Source organism: Oncorhynchus tshawytscha, linkage group LG12 (assembly GCF_018296145.1).
Source record: "Oncorhynchus tshawytscha isolate Ot180627B linkage group LG12, Otsh_v2.0, whole genome shotgun sequence".
Classification (NCBI taxonomy): domain Eukaryota; kingdom Metazoa; phylum Chordata; class Actinopteri; order Salmoniformes; family Salmonidae; genus Oncorhynchus; species Oncorhynchus tshawytscha.
This window is the reverse complement of record NC_056440.1, coordinates 36,978,812-36,993,207: the sequence shown is the minus strand read 5'-3', so window position 1 is coordinate 36,993,207 and position 14,396 is coordinate 36,978,812. Positions and strand designations below refer to the sequence as shown.

General features: G+C 42.9%; 1 protein-coding gene across 1 annotated transcript; it reads right to left on the bottom strand.

Moving 5' to 3' along the window:
* Positions 1 to 285: 285 nt before the first annotated feature.
* LOC112263101 (pulmonary surfactant-associated protein D-like) lies at positions 286 to 1,994 on the bottom strand. The gene is made up of 6 exons (XM_024439096.2): positions 1,675 to 1,994; positions 1,531 to 1,575; positions 1,352 to 1,396; positions 936 to 1,035; positions 655 to 708; positions 286 to 530 (listed from the first exon to the last, which is right to left on the bottom strand). Exons 2-6 carry the CDS (start codon positions 1,557 to 1,559, stop codon positions 318 to 320), a joined length of 441 nt encoding a protein of 146 aa, XP_024294864.1. The 5' UTR covers positions 1,560 to 1,575; positions 1,675 to 1,994; the 3' UTR covers positions 286 to 317.
* Between the last annotated feature and the right edge of the window lie 12,402 nt (positions 1,995 to 14,396).

Here is a 14,396-nt window from a genome sequence, read left to right as displayed (position 1 = left end):
TACCTGTCCCAGACCTGCTGTTTTCAACTCTCTAGAGACAGCAGGAGTGGTAGAGATACTCTTAATGATCGGCTATGAAAAGCCAACTGACATTTACTCCTGAGGTGCTGACTTGTTGCACCTTCGACAACCACTGTGATTATTATTACTTGACCATGCTGGTCATTTATGAACATTTGAACATGTTGGCCATGTTCTCTTATAATCTTCACCCGTAAAAGGGATGAAAAAGGGATGAAACCCAGTTATTGACTTGTTCCCCCTTTCCCCCTTTTCCCCAGACAGCCCCTCCTCACCAACTGTCCCTGGAGTGAATATTAAACATGGTCATCAATGTCAGCCATAATAGTACAATTGCTATTGCAAGATATGCCACACTTACCACCATGGAAAGTGTGGCATATCAGACAACACCATTCATATTGAAGGTGGATGGGTACATCTAAGAACAGACACCCAGATCCACTGCTGCCCACCTGCTGTCCGTCCAGTCCAGATGGCCCACTGTCCCCAACAGGCCCTGCTGCTCCCTAAACAGACAACAGTGTATCACTCAATGCAATAGTGACTGTCATGATTCATGCTCTATTCCTTCCAATCTACCATTGAAAAACAAAAAAAAAAGACACAAGCTAGGGCTGGCATTGCACTCACCTGTTCTCCTTTTTCTCCAACCTGCCCCATCACAGCATCCATCCCAGGAGTGCCCTGCATGCAGTAAATAAAATAAATTACCCGACTCAAAAGTGACTGTACATTGATAATACAGTTTCATCTCTGTGACGTTCATTAAAAAATATATATAATCAACATTGAATAATAAATGTTTTAAAAAAAAATCTACTTTGGTGCAAGAATAGAATACAGAAAGGTCTGTCAATTATACATTTTTCATTGGGATGAAACAAGGAGAATGTTGAAAAGTATCCACTCACTGGAAACCCAATGAGCCCAGCTGACCCCTGTGCCCCCACAAGCCCCTGGTTTCCTGAAGGGCCTGGCTTCCCTGTCCTGCCCTGGAAGGCCTGGAGGACCCTAAAACCAGTTACACCCAATCAACGTCTGTAGTAAACACTTAAAATGACCAAATCGTCAGTTCTCAAGGTGCCATCCAAGAGCACCTACACCGTATCTGTGCAGTGAGATGTGTTGTTTTACAGGGTCAGCCATAGTAGTATGGCGCCCCTGGAGCAAATTAGGGTTAAGTGCCTTGCTCAAGGGCACATCGAAAGATTCTTCACCTTATCAGCTCAGGTATTCGAACCAGTGACTTTTCAGTTACTGGCCCAACATTCTCTAACCGCCAGGCTACCAGCCGAGGACAATGACATGATTTAAAAGTGCTACTCACGGGTGATCCCTGTATGCCATTGGGTCCAGTCTCTCCTTGACGGCCCTAAGGAAGACAAAACTAGAGCAATCACAATTGACTCACACTTAAGGCAGGTGGTGTACACAGAAGGACAACTCAGCCAGTATGTCTGAAACATCAAATGAGTGAAGAGCTTTGAAGGACTAATGTTTCCTCACCTGAGGTCCATTTGGCCCTCTCTCGCCATGAGGTGCCTTCAATCCCTGTAAGAGAGCTCAAAATCATCCCCTATGTATCAATTTACACCAGTATCAGTTTAGACTATTCTCTCCACAATGTGAATGTCAGTATAGTGTACTTACCGGCGGCCCACTCTTCCCAGGGATACCGGTGGGGCCTCTCACACCAGGTTCTCCCTTGGGGTAGACAGACAGACCGGTGGAATTCATGCAAACGAACAGCCATCATTACTAACATACCAATGCAAGCATTCTGTAGAACTGTCGGCGTTCATAACCTCTCTCCAAAATGACCAGATCTCCCAGTTAAGCCCACGGCTCCTGAGTAGCCCTGTACACGGAATGGGTTTCCACAGTTACAATCGGTCCACCCAAAGTTGTTTTTTGGCAGCAGTAGGTACCCCTACACTAAGATTATAATAATAGATTTGAACATCTCTTTTACACGTTGTTTTGAAAAATAAAAGGTGACAGTAACACGCACAGAGCATGAACTCTCACAGCGGTATTATGAAAATACATTTCTAAAGACTTTAAGGTAAATGAAACATAGGCTGTTAATCCCACTAGAACACCTTTTGGGGGTGGACAAGTAACACTTACATACATGCCCACTGGCCCTTGGGGACCCTGCATGCCAACTTTCCCTGTGAAGCCCTAGAGAACAGAGAGAGACTCATTTACGTTGAGAAATGTAGGTCATATTTATTTCTGAGGCAGAGGCTTTTGGCCTACAGTACTCACTTTACCACGAGGTGTCCCAGGACTGCCGTCTTGTCCGGACTTTCCTGCAGGACCCTGTTAAAATCACGAAATAGATACAAACAGAAGGTAAGAATGAGTAAGAGTTGAGGGTGGTGACAGAATGTGCTGATTCAACAATGATCCTGTAGGTGGGTGATATTTTTTGTTGGACATACAGGAGTGCCTGGGGGGCCTGCTTGTCCTGGCTCTCTCCCCAGGCCTGAGAATCCCTGGATTTATGACATAGACAAGGGAGGTTAAAGACACATTGACTGTTGAATGAATATACATCCCTGTAGCAACATATCAACACCCTAATGCAATGTGCCCTAGCAGCATCACATATGAATACTTTACAAAGCAGTGTTGATGACCCCCAGCGCATCCTTGGTTGTGCAATGCTGAATGTGTCTTGCAAGGACACTGACTGGCTCCGCCTACGAACCCCCTTGTCTGATATTTACGTGCTCCTATAAAGAAGAGAGCTGTAACAGCACCAGCCACCACAAGCCCACAGGCGGGCGATTACATCTGTGTCTAGGATCATCTGATACCTTTTCTAACCAACCAGCAACTCACACTTCCTCTCTTTATTGCTCAGGTTTATGAGAGTTCAGTGATGATTGAGCCTTTTCGGTTTTTATCCTTTTCACTGTTGACCTCTTCTTGTTTGGAGCTGGTTGGTTACCGGAATATGACTCACTCTGTCCCCTTTAGTTGCAGGAATGCCAGCAGAGCCAGGAGCACCCTGTCAATCACACATTACACATATTCTCTTTTATCATGTCATACAGTCATTTGTATACACAGAACGTATAAAAAATACAGAAACTTTTACACACATTTATTTGAGTTTTTAGGCTATTTATCAATAATGGTTGGTTGAACTAGCTGAGCTAGTACCCATTCAATGAACTATATTGGAAATGTCCACTAGACAATTAAGGAGTCAGTTGAAAATCATAATAAGTGGCATTAAAATATTAAAAGTTATAAAATGGGAACCTGTGTACCAGGCTTTCCTTCTGCTCCCTCAGTCCCAACGTGGCCTCTAAAACCCTGCGACATAACACACAGACATAGACACAAACACGTCTGGCATACATACCATACAACACACAGACATAGACACAAACACGTCTGGCATACATACCATACAACACACAGACATAGACACAAACATGTCTGGCATACTTACCATACAACACACAGACATAGACACAAACATGTCTGGCATACATACCATACAACACACAGACATAGACACAAACACGTCTGGCATACATACCATACAACACACAGACATAGACACAAACATGTCTGGCATACATACCGTACAACACACAGACATAGACACAAACACGTCTGGCATACATACCATACAACACACAGACATAGACACAACACACAGACATAGACACAAACACGTGGCATACATACCACACAGACATAGACAACACACAACACATATAGACACAAACACGTCTGGCATACATACCATACAACACACAGACATAGACACAAACACGTAGACACAAACACATAGACACAAACACGGCATACATACCATACAACACACAGACATAGACACAAACACGTCTGGCATACATACCATACAACACACAGACATAGACACAAACATGTCTGGCATACATACCATACAACACACAGACATAGACACAAACATGTCTGGCATACATACCATACAACACACAGACATAGACACAAACACGTCTGGCATACATACCGTACAACACACAGGCATAGACACAAACACGTCTGGCATACATACCATACAACACACAGACATAGACACAAACATGTCTGGCATACATACCATACAACACACAGACATAGACACAAACATGTCTGGCATACATACCATACAACACACAGACATAGACACAAACATGTCTGGCATACATACCACACAGACATAGACACAAACACGTCTGGCATACAACACACAGACATAGACACAAACATGTCTGGCATACATACCATACAACACACAGACATAGACACAAACACGTCTGGCATACATACCATACAACACACAGACATAGACACAAACATGTCTGGCATACATACCATACAACACACAGACATAGACACAAACATACAACACACAGACATAGACACAAACATGTCTGGCATACATACCGTACAACACACAGACATAGACACAAACATGTCTGGCATACATACCATACAACACACAGACATAGACACAAACACGTCTGGCATACTTACCATACAACACACAGACATAGACACAAACACGTCTGGCATACATACCATACAACACACAGACATAGACACAAACACGTCTGGCATACATACCGTACAACACACAGACATAGACACAAACACGTCTGGCATACATACCGTACAACACACAGACATAGACACAAACATGTCTGGCATACATACCATACAACACACAGACATAGACACAAACACGTCTGGCATACATACCGTACAACACACAGCGAGGAGAGATGATTGTTAATATAGCTACAGTACAGCTATTGTCTGTCAGGTAATATTCACATGAGAATGACTACTCTTCTCTTACCGGGATTCCAGGTATACCAAAAAGACCAGGCTGTCCACCACAGCCCTGGAAAGAAAAGACATCAGAGGGAAAATGTGATGAATCCCCCCAACAACCTCCTTCAGAAGAGGGCATAGTCCTTTATCTACAAAGTTGTTTTGTTTGGAACACAGCCCTGCCATCACACAATTACTGTTGTTGTTTACGCAATCCAAAAACCTTTCATTATAAATCATATTCTTTGTCAGGTGGGCGTCATTTGAAAGGTCGTTCTATGGCCAACATCACTAGCTAAATGATCAAGTACGAACTTACAGTGTTAGACTTTCACAGGGCAGTTCAGAGAAGCGGATAGTCATTTTGGCAATCATAGAATGGAGTCATGAGTGCATTCAGATGAGTGGTCCACAGCTCATTTTCTACACAATAGAGAAACACAGAAACACATTCTGTTCTGAACAACTCGGGGTATGACGCCATGTCATCTTGTAACTGTACATCAAAAATAGTGATCATAAACGACACGGTATATGACGTGAGCTTTATGATGTGGAAATGTGAAATGCACATTTGGACTCACAGGGGTTTGGCTTGCTTGTGTAACATCAAAGTGATATTTATTATAATTCTCAACGTCTATCAAAATATATCTAGTCCTTTTAATTTACAGCATTTTCCTCACTCAGACAACAAAACACGGGCAAAGGTTGCCCCGTTAGAATGGAGGGATGGAGGCAACTACTTGTTGCGTGCGGTGCTCAAGTTCAGAACAGCTGTCAGTCAAAACCCATATAGCAATGTGATGCATAGAGAGTGACGTCTGACATCATTTATAGCATACTTCTGTATAGCTACTGCGTTCTAATTTAGGTGCTTCTCAGGGCCCATTTCTGCCATGTTCAACCCATATGGGCAGAAGTGTAAAGGGCTAGAAAGCATGCAGAAAAGATAGTGAACTACATTCTTTGGACACTGTGTTATCAACCCTCCAGGCAAGCTTCAATGCCATACAACTCTCCTTCCGTGGCCTCCAATTGCTCTTAAATACAAGTAAAACTAAATGCATGCTCTTCAACCGATCGCTACCTGCACCTACCCGCCTGTCCAACATCACTACTCTGGACGGCTCTGACTTAGAATACGTGGACAACTACAAATACTTAGGTGTCTGGTTAGACTGTAAACTCTCCTTCCAGACCCATATCAAACATCTCCAATCCAAAGTTAAATCTAGAATTGGCTTCCTATTTTGCAACAAAGCATCCTTCACTCATGCTGCCAAACATACCCTTGTAAAACTGACCATCCTACCAATCCTCGACTTTGGCGATGTCATTTACAAAATAGCCTCCAATACCCTACTCAACAAATTGGATGCAGTCTATCATAGTGCAATCCGTTTTGTCACCAAAGCCCCATATACTACCCACCATTGCGACCTGTACGCTCTCGTTGGCTGGCCCTCGCTTCATACTCGTCGCCAAACCCACTGGCTCCATGTCATCTACAAGACCCTGCTAGGTAAAGTCCCCCCTTATCTCAGCTCGCTGGTCACCATAGCATCTCCCACCTGTAGCACACGCTCCAGCAGGTATATCTCTCTAGTCACCCCCAAAACCAATTATTTCTTTGGCCGCCTCTCCTTCCAGTTCTCTGCTGCCAATGACTGGAACGAACTACAAAAATCTCTGAAACTGGAAACACTTCTCTCCCTCACTAGCTTTAAGCACCAACTGTCAGAGCAGCTCACAGATTACTGCACCTGTACATAGCCCACCTATAATTTAGTCCAAACAACTACCTCTTTCCCTACTGTATTTAATTGATTTATTTTGCTCCTTTGCACCCCATTATTTTTATTTCAACTTTGCACATTCTTCCATTGCAAATCTACCATTCCAGTGTTTTACTTGCTATATTGTATTTACTTTGCCACCATGGCCTTTTTTTGCCTTTACCTCCCTTATCTCACCTCATTTGCTCACATCGTATATAGACTTGTTTATACTGTATTATTGACTGTATGTTTGTTTTACTCCATGTGTAACTCTGTGTCGTTGTATGTGTTGAACTGCTTTACTTTATCTTGGCCAGGTCGCAATTGTAAATGAGAACTTGTTCTCAACTTGCCTACCTGGTACAATAAAGGAAAAATTAAAAATAAATAAACATATTTTATTAGTTTCGTTTTTATTCCTGAAACCAGGCATTCAAGGCACATGGCCATTGGTTTCTCAGCTCCATACCAAACTGTGTAGAATTGCTGGAAATTAGCTTCAAAATGGCAAAATCTTCTCTCACCACCAAGATATCTTTTTAGCTTATAGACTATGTCAATGGACTGTGGGGGGGTCAAAATAATGAAACTGTCAAAACTATTCATTTTAAAAATGTTGATTACTTCTACTTACCATTATAATTCACCTGATTATAAGAGAACACTTGATTTAACATTTTTTCTAACTTATGATGGGGGTCCCTGGGTCGCCGGTTTGGCTTGGGCAAGAAAAGTTTGAAAACCCCTGTATTAGATGACACAGGAGACAGTTACCCTGGGTCCTTTAGGTCCCGACTTCCCATAGCGGCCTGGAGCTCCCCTGTGGCCCTTAGGGGCAAACAAAGAGAGACATTCAAAATCAAGACTTTCAGTCTGTAAGATATGACGTGATGCCAACGTATATGAACATGGCATGACATAGCTTGGTTATGCATCAAAATCTCAGTCAGTATTGTACTGTATTCAAACTCTATGAGACTAAATACAATCTTTGGGAAGCTGATCATACAATATTGGACAGAGGAGAGCTCTAACAGCACTAGAACAACAGCTCTAGTGGCTCCCTCGGGAAAGGAAGCTCCCTGAGGAAAAGCCATTCTAAGTCTAATCACTCCACTAAACTGCAATAGACTCTCCTGACCTTTGACCCTTCCTTTCCAACCACTCCCTGGAGGCCGACCTCTCCGTCTTCACCCTTGCATCAGTATGTAACAGCAAATGAGGTACAGTAGGAGGATAGGCAGTGTGTTATTATGTTAATAAAGGCTGTGAATTGCAGGTGTGATCCTGATGTTTACCTGAATGCCTTGGGGACCAGCTTGACCTCTGAGACCAGGAAGCCCTGAGAGGCCAATCTGAACCCTCTCACCCTGATGGCCTTGGATCCCTGACGCACCAACAGAACTCTGAGGAAAGAAACACTAATGGTATCAAAACACCATATGATATGCAAATTCATGTTTTCAGAAAAACACAAGGGCTTCATGAAGATGACCTTGTGACAGTCCTGATTCATTTACTACTGCTTCCAAGCGAAGGCTTTCCAAACCCATAATCAAGTCCTTACCCTTTCTCCTTTGGTTCCAGCATCTCCTTTGTCTCCATCTAGTCCTCTGAAGCCCTACAGGAAAAGTCAGATCTGATCAGATAGGAATCATAAAATAGAATATCACTCCTCTCTAATGATGCCACTTCTGTTTAATAAACAAGATAATACATCTATACATCTTACTGTGCCACCTGGAGCCCCCTTCAGACCTGGAATTACAAAAAAGAAAGAAAGAAAGAAAGAAAGAAAGAAAGAAGACAGACAGACAGACAGACAGACAGACAGACAGACAGACAGACAGACAGACAGACAGACAGACAGAGACAGACAGACAGACAGACAGACAGACAGACAGACAGACAGACAGACAGACAGAGACAGACAGAGACAGACAGACAGAGACAGACAGACAGACAGACAGACAGACAGACAGACAGACAGACAGACAGACAGACAGACAGACAGACAGACAGACAGACAGACAGACAGACAGACAGACAGACAGACAGACAGACAGACAGACAGACAGACAGACAGACAGACAGACAGACAGACAGACAGACAGACAGACAGACAGACAGACAGAGAAAGGAGAGGTGGTAGAGCTAGAGAATGTTATGTGGATTTGTTTCCCTCATAAGGTCACACAGGTGCTTTAGATTCATAACAATGTATCCCGGTGTATCTAGCTACATCTGATGGCAGGCCCATGATTTTTACTGAGATAAAATGATGACCCTTTTACTATATAATTTGTTTAGAGTAAATATAGGCATGACCTCATTCCAATAGGGAAACTCCTGTAGAATAGATTGGCATTTCCAAAAGAGGTTTTCCATTTCTGTTGTTGTGGAGCTTGAACTAAAACCCGGAGTGAGTGAAACACCAGCTGGCAGAGTTGTAAAATGGGTGAGAAGTCAACTCATATGTTTCTTTATAAAATCCAGAGTGGGCCTTCAGATGCAAGCAACACGGAGATTTGGGATTTTCAAGAACTCCGTGAAGAAGTCTTTATTGCTGCCGTGTGGCCATAAGTCAAACAACAAATCTGGCGAATAAACCTTTTTATTCTGATGACCCAGTTTGAAAACAACTCTTAGAATCCGCTTTCAATAAAGTTTGTTATGTGCATTCACTTTTCCTTGGTAAATCGATCATCTGTCCAGGCACAACACCATTCTAAAGGTAATGTAGCTCTTTGTGCCACTGTGGCAGCCAAACGTTTGGCCACGACTGTATGTCTACATTTAGGGAAAACTACAGTACTACACATAGGCTACAGATGAAAAGTGAATCAATATAATCAATATGATTTAGACAATTATTCTAAGTATGTCTTTGAAAGTTAAAGCACATAACATATAAGCATGCTCCTAACAGGCTATACACTCTGATGGCGAGCAAAGCATCCATCCACTAGAGGGCAGTGCAATAACATTTGTATGTACACGTGCAGCACAACATAAGCCTGCTTCCACTTTGAGTATAACAAACTTGGATACTGGATATTTTAAATGTTACCTTCTCTCCAGTCTTTCCTTTGTCTCCCCATGGACCTGTCTCACCAGTGAAACCCTGCAGTTCAGTGAGGAGAGACACAGGAGATGCCAGTGATGTTACTATAAACTAGTGGTTCCCAAACTGTGGGGCGAGGGGTCGGCAGGGGAGGAACGGAGAGGTAGGGAGAGATGAACAATTACAGAACAAGATTCATGACGATAAACCATAACCTGCTGTTTGGAAAGCAGGCAGCTTTTGCGTGGAATTGATCATTATCACGATAGGGGAATAGAATGCAGTAGCAAACAAAATGTTATAGACTCTAGATGATGAAGGATTATTACTAGGGCCTGATGGTTCTCCAGGTCATCTGGTCAGGAAAAACTCCTGACACTAAAGTCATACTGGTTGTTTCCACTGACTGGGTGTACTCCATGACATATGAAATCTGATAGTAGGCACATTTTGTGTGCTTGTTTGACAGCCACTTCCCTGTACTCATTTGACCTTTTGCTACTGAGTAGAACTTCCAGACATGTAGTGTACATTGAACTGGTGATCTCACCTCATCTCCTATCCCCGCTGTATGAGCATTCTCTCCCTTATAGCCTCTAGGACCCTGAAATAAAAACCACAACCATTACAGCAATATACTTTGTTTTTTTCTCTCCTTTCAATCCAATCAAATCTGGTCTTATATGAGTTATCAACACAGTAATGCCTTTGATTTTACTGTATGTTAGGGTAAATTTGTAACATACTGTGCATTCGGAAAGTATTCAGACCCCTTAACTTTTTCCACATTTTGTTACATTACAGCCTTATTCTAAAAATGTATTGTTTTTTCCCCCCTCATCAATCTACTCACAATATCCCATAATGACAAAGTAAAAAGAGGTTTTTAGAAATGTTTGCAAAAAAAAAATGAAATATAACATTTGCTTAAGTATTCAGACCCTTTACTCAGTACTTTGTTGAAGCACCTTTGGCAGCGATTACAGCCTTGAATCTTCTTGCGATTAACGCTACAAGCTTGGCACACCTGTATTTATGGAGTTTCTCCCATTCCCCTCTGCAGATCCTCTCAAGCTCCGTCAGGTTGGATGGGGAGAATTGCTGCACAACTAATTTCGGGTCTCTCATAGATGTTCGATCAGGTTCAAGTCCGGGCTCTGGCTGGGCCACTCAAAGAAATTCAGACTTGTCTCAAAACCACTCCTGCGTTGTCTTGGCTGTGTTTTTAGGGTCGTGGTCCTGTTGGAAAGTAAACCTTCTCCTCGGTCTGAGGTCCTGAGTGCTCTGGGGTAGGTTTTCATCAAGGATCTCTCTATATTTTACTCCGAGGTTCATCGTTTCCTCGATCCTGACTAGTCTACCAGTCCCTGCCACTGAAAAACATCCCCATAGCATGATGCTGCCACCACCATGCTTCACCGTAGGAATGATGCCATGTTTCCTCCAGACGTGACGCTTGGCATTCAGGCCAAAGAGTTAGATCTTGGTTTTGTCAGACAAGAGAATGTTGTTTCTCATGGTCTGGGAGTCTTTAGGTGCCTTTTGGCATCCTCCAAGCAGGCTGTCATGTACCTTTTACTGAGGAGTGGCTTCCGTCTGGCCACTCTACTATAAAGGCCTGATTGGTGGAGTGCTGCAGAGATGGTTGTCCTTCTGGAAGGTTCTCCCATCTCCACAGAGGAACTATAGAGCTCTGTCAGAGTGACCATTGGGTTCTTGGTCAAGGCCCTTTCCCCCCGATTGCTTTGTTTGGCCGGGCGGCCAGCTCTAGGAAGTGTCTTGGTGGTTCCAAACTTCATCCATTTAAGAATGAACGCCCTTCGGCCTGGGGTAACCCTGGCACATAGAAATAACACCAGGCATGATTTATGTATTTAACTTCTTTTAGAACAAGGCCACAAAGTCTATCAGATTTCAGACGGTAGAGAATACTGTCTTGAAAACGCAACTAGAATTAGAACTAGATCTTCCACTAGAAGAACATCTGTATAACAAGTTGCTAATTGCATTGTTAATATTACCATGTGTCCTGTCTTTTCCTCTGTGGCCAGGATCTCCAGGCATTCCGTGCACAAAGACAGCATCTGTCAGTAATTTACACTTACAGTACTTCAAAGGCTTTGTATGAATAAGTCCATGCAAGGGCATATGACCATAGTTCATTAGTTATTAGTGTACTGTAAATGGATATACCACTTCGCCCATTTCCCCTATCGGTCCAGTAGGACCTTGTTCTGTCTGAGGATTTAACAGGAAGAGGTCCATCAGTAACACACTCAGACACACACAGCATCTCTGACTCACTGTAGTACAGTGCACATAGCTGAGCTGTGATACTTACAGGCCAGCCGGCCGCAGCAAAAGGATATAAGGATGATCGCTGGAAAAAACAAGCAGACGTCATTGGAACGATATGGGACAGAGAGGTTACATCATGTGAACGATAACTGCATTAAGACAATAACACTAACAACAGAGTGTTAAAACTACACTGTAATGCACATGCTGCTGTATGAACCATGAATAAGACACTAACGCTGTTTAGATGTTATAAGAGGTCCCAGGTACAGTAGATTTGGGCTCATACAGGCTCAACTACTACACTGACACAGTATATGGAATAACAGTCAGCAACTTCACCATTACTGCTGAGAGGGAAACACGCAAGTGTTGAGAATGGTAGTAGACTGTATTGCCGTCCCTATTTGATATATCTTTAACCAAATCAGATGTATTACAGTGAAATGCTTACTTACAAACCCTTAAATAACAATGTCGTTTTAAGAAAAACAAGTGTTAAGTATTTACTAAATAAACTGAAGTAAACAATAAAAAAATATATAAAAAAATATAATAATAATAATTGAAGAGCAACAATAAAATAACAGTAACGAGGCTATATACAGTACAGAGAGTACCGGTACAGAGTCAATGTGCGGTGGAACAGGTTAGTCGAGGTAATTGAGGTAATATGTACATGTAGGTCGAGGGGGGTCAATGCAAATAGTCCGGGAAGCCATTTGGTTAGCTGTTCAGGAGTCTTATGGCTTGGTGGTAGAAGCTGTGAAGAAACCTTTTGAGCCTAGACTTGGCGCTCCGGTACCGTCGGAGCCGGTGTAGTAGGATTCAATCTTAGTCCTGTATTGACGCTTTGCCTGTTTGATGGTTCATCGGAGTCCGGGTTAGAGTCCCGCACCTTGAAAGCGGCAGCTCTACCCTTTAGTTCAGTGCAGATGTTGCCTGTAATCCATGGCTTCTGGTTGGGGTTAGTACGTACGGTCACTGTGGGGACGACGTCATCGATGTACGTACTGATGAAGCCAGTGACTGATGTTGTGTACTTCTCAATGCCATCGGAAGAATCTCGGAACATACTCTAGTCTGTGCTAGCAAAACAGTCATGTAGCTTAGCATCTGTGTCGTCTGAACACTTCGTATTGAGCGAGTCACTGGTACTTCCTGCTTGAGTTTTAGCTTGTAAGCAGGAATCAGGAGGATAGAGCTATGGTCAGATTTGCCAAATGGAGGGCGAGGGAGAGCTTTGTACGCGTCTCTGTGTGTGGAGTAAAGTTGTTCCAGAGTTTTTTTTCCCATCTGGTTGCACATGTAACATTCTGCTAGAAATAAGGTAAAACGGATTTAAGTTTCCCTGCATTAAAGTCCGTGGCCACTAGGAGCGCCACCTCTGTATGTCTGTTATAAAAAATGTACACATAAATCAACTAGTTGTTCAGGGAGCTGGCTCAAAACAGCACGTCTTGCCTTCACTGCACATTCAGAACTAACATCAACAACATACATGCAAGTCTTTTCTGGTTGACAGTTGACAAGAGACTAGTTGCTTCTCTCCTAGTTTTTACGAGATCTATTACTGTGATAACAATTCTGGATGATCTGCATAATTAAATAACATTCAGCTCAGACACCCATACGTACCCCACAAGACATGCCACCAGGGGTCTCTTCACAGACCCAAGTCCAAAACAAATTCACAGCAACACACAGTATTTTACAGAGCACAGGAGTTTGGTGGCACCTTAATTGGGGCGGCAGGCTTGTGGTAATGGCCGGAGCAGAATAAGTGGAGTGGTATCAAGTACATGCCATTCCATTGGCTTTGTTCCAGCCATTATTATGAGCCATCCTCCCCTCAGCAGCCTCCACTGATACAGAAGCACGATTGCATGGAACTCCTTTCCATCTCCAATAACTCAAACAGTAAAATTACCTTTAAAAAAAAGAATAAACAACATCTCATGGAACAGAGGGGACTGTGAGGGGACACACACACTGATACACAATTTGTATTTATTTTGTATTGTTTGTATATTGTACTATTTTAAATGTGTGTATCAGTGTCTTGTTACTTGTCAAGTTTTGTGATTTTTTTGTGGACCCTAGGAAGAGTAGCTGCTGCTTCTGCAAAAGCTAATGGGTATCCAAATGAACAAATAAACTCTTTGCTAAAGTTAAAATCTAAATCTTTCACAGGCCCCCGTGTGCTCCCAGCTGCCAGCAAAACTGTGGAACATTCACACAGCTCTGGGCCTGTAGAGGGGAAAACCAAAGCACAGGGGATAAACTGTGGCGCCATACTGGCGGTTACAATGCACTATCCACTGACACATCAAGTCTCATCACTGTAGCTAGCTACATCAGTGTTGCTGACGGAGCTGGGACATGCTTTAAGTCTCATTCACATT

Excerpts from the sequence above, each read along its gene's own strand:
- LOC112263101 (XM_024439096.2), bottom strand. The coding sequence starts at position 1,559 with ATGGCGAGAGAGGGCCAAATGGACCTCAG. Across the intron at positions 1,397-1,530 it reads GAGGGCCAAATGGACCTCAG|GGCCGTCAAGGAGAGACTGG; the intron begins GTGAGGAAACAT and ends TGTCTTCCTTAG. Across the intron at positions 531-654 it reads TTGGAGAAAAAGGAGAACAG|GGAGCAGCAGGGCCTGTTGG; the intron begins GTGAGTGCAATG and ends TTGTCTGTTTAG.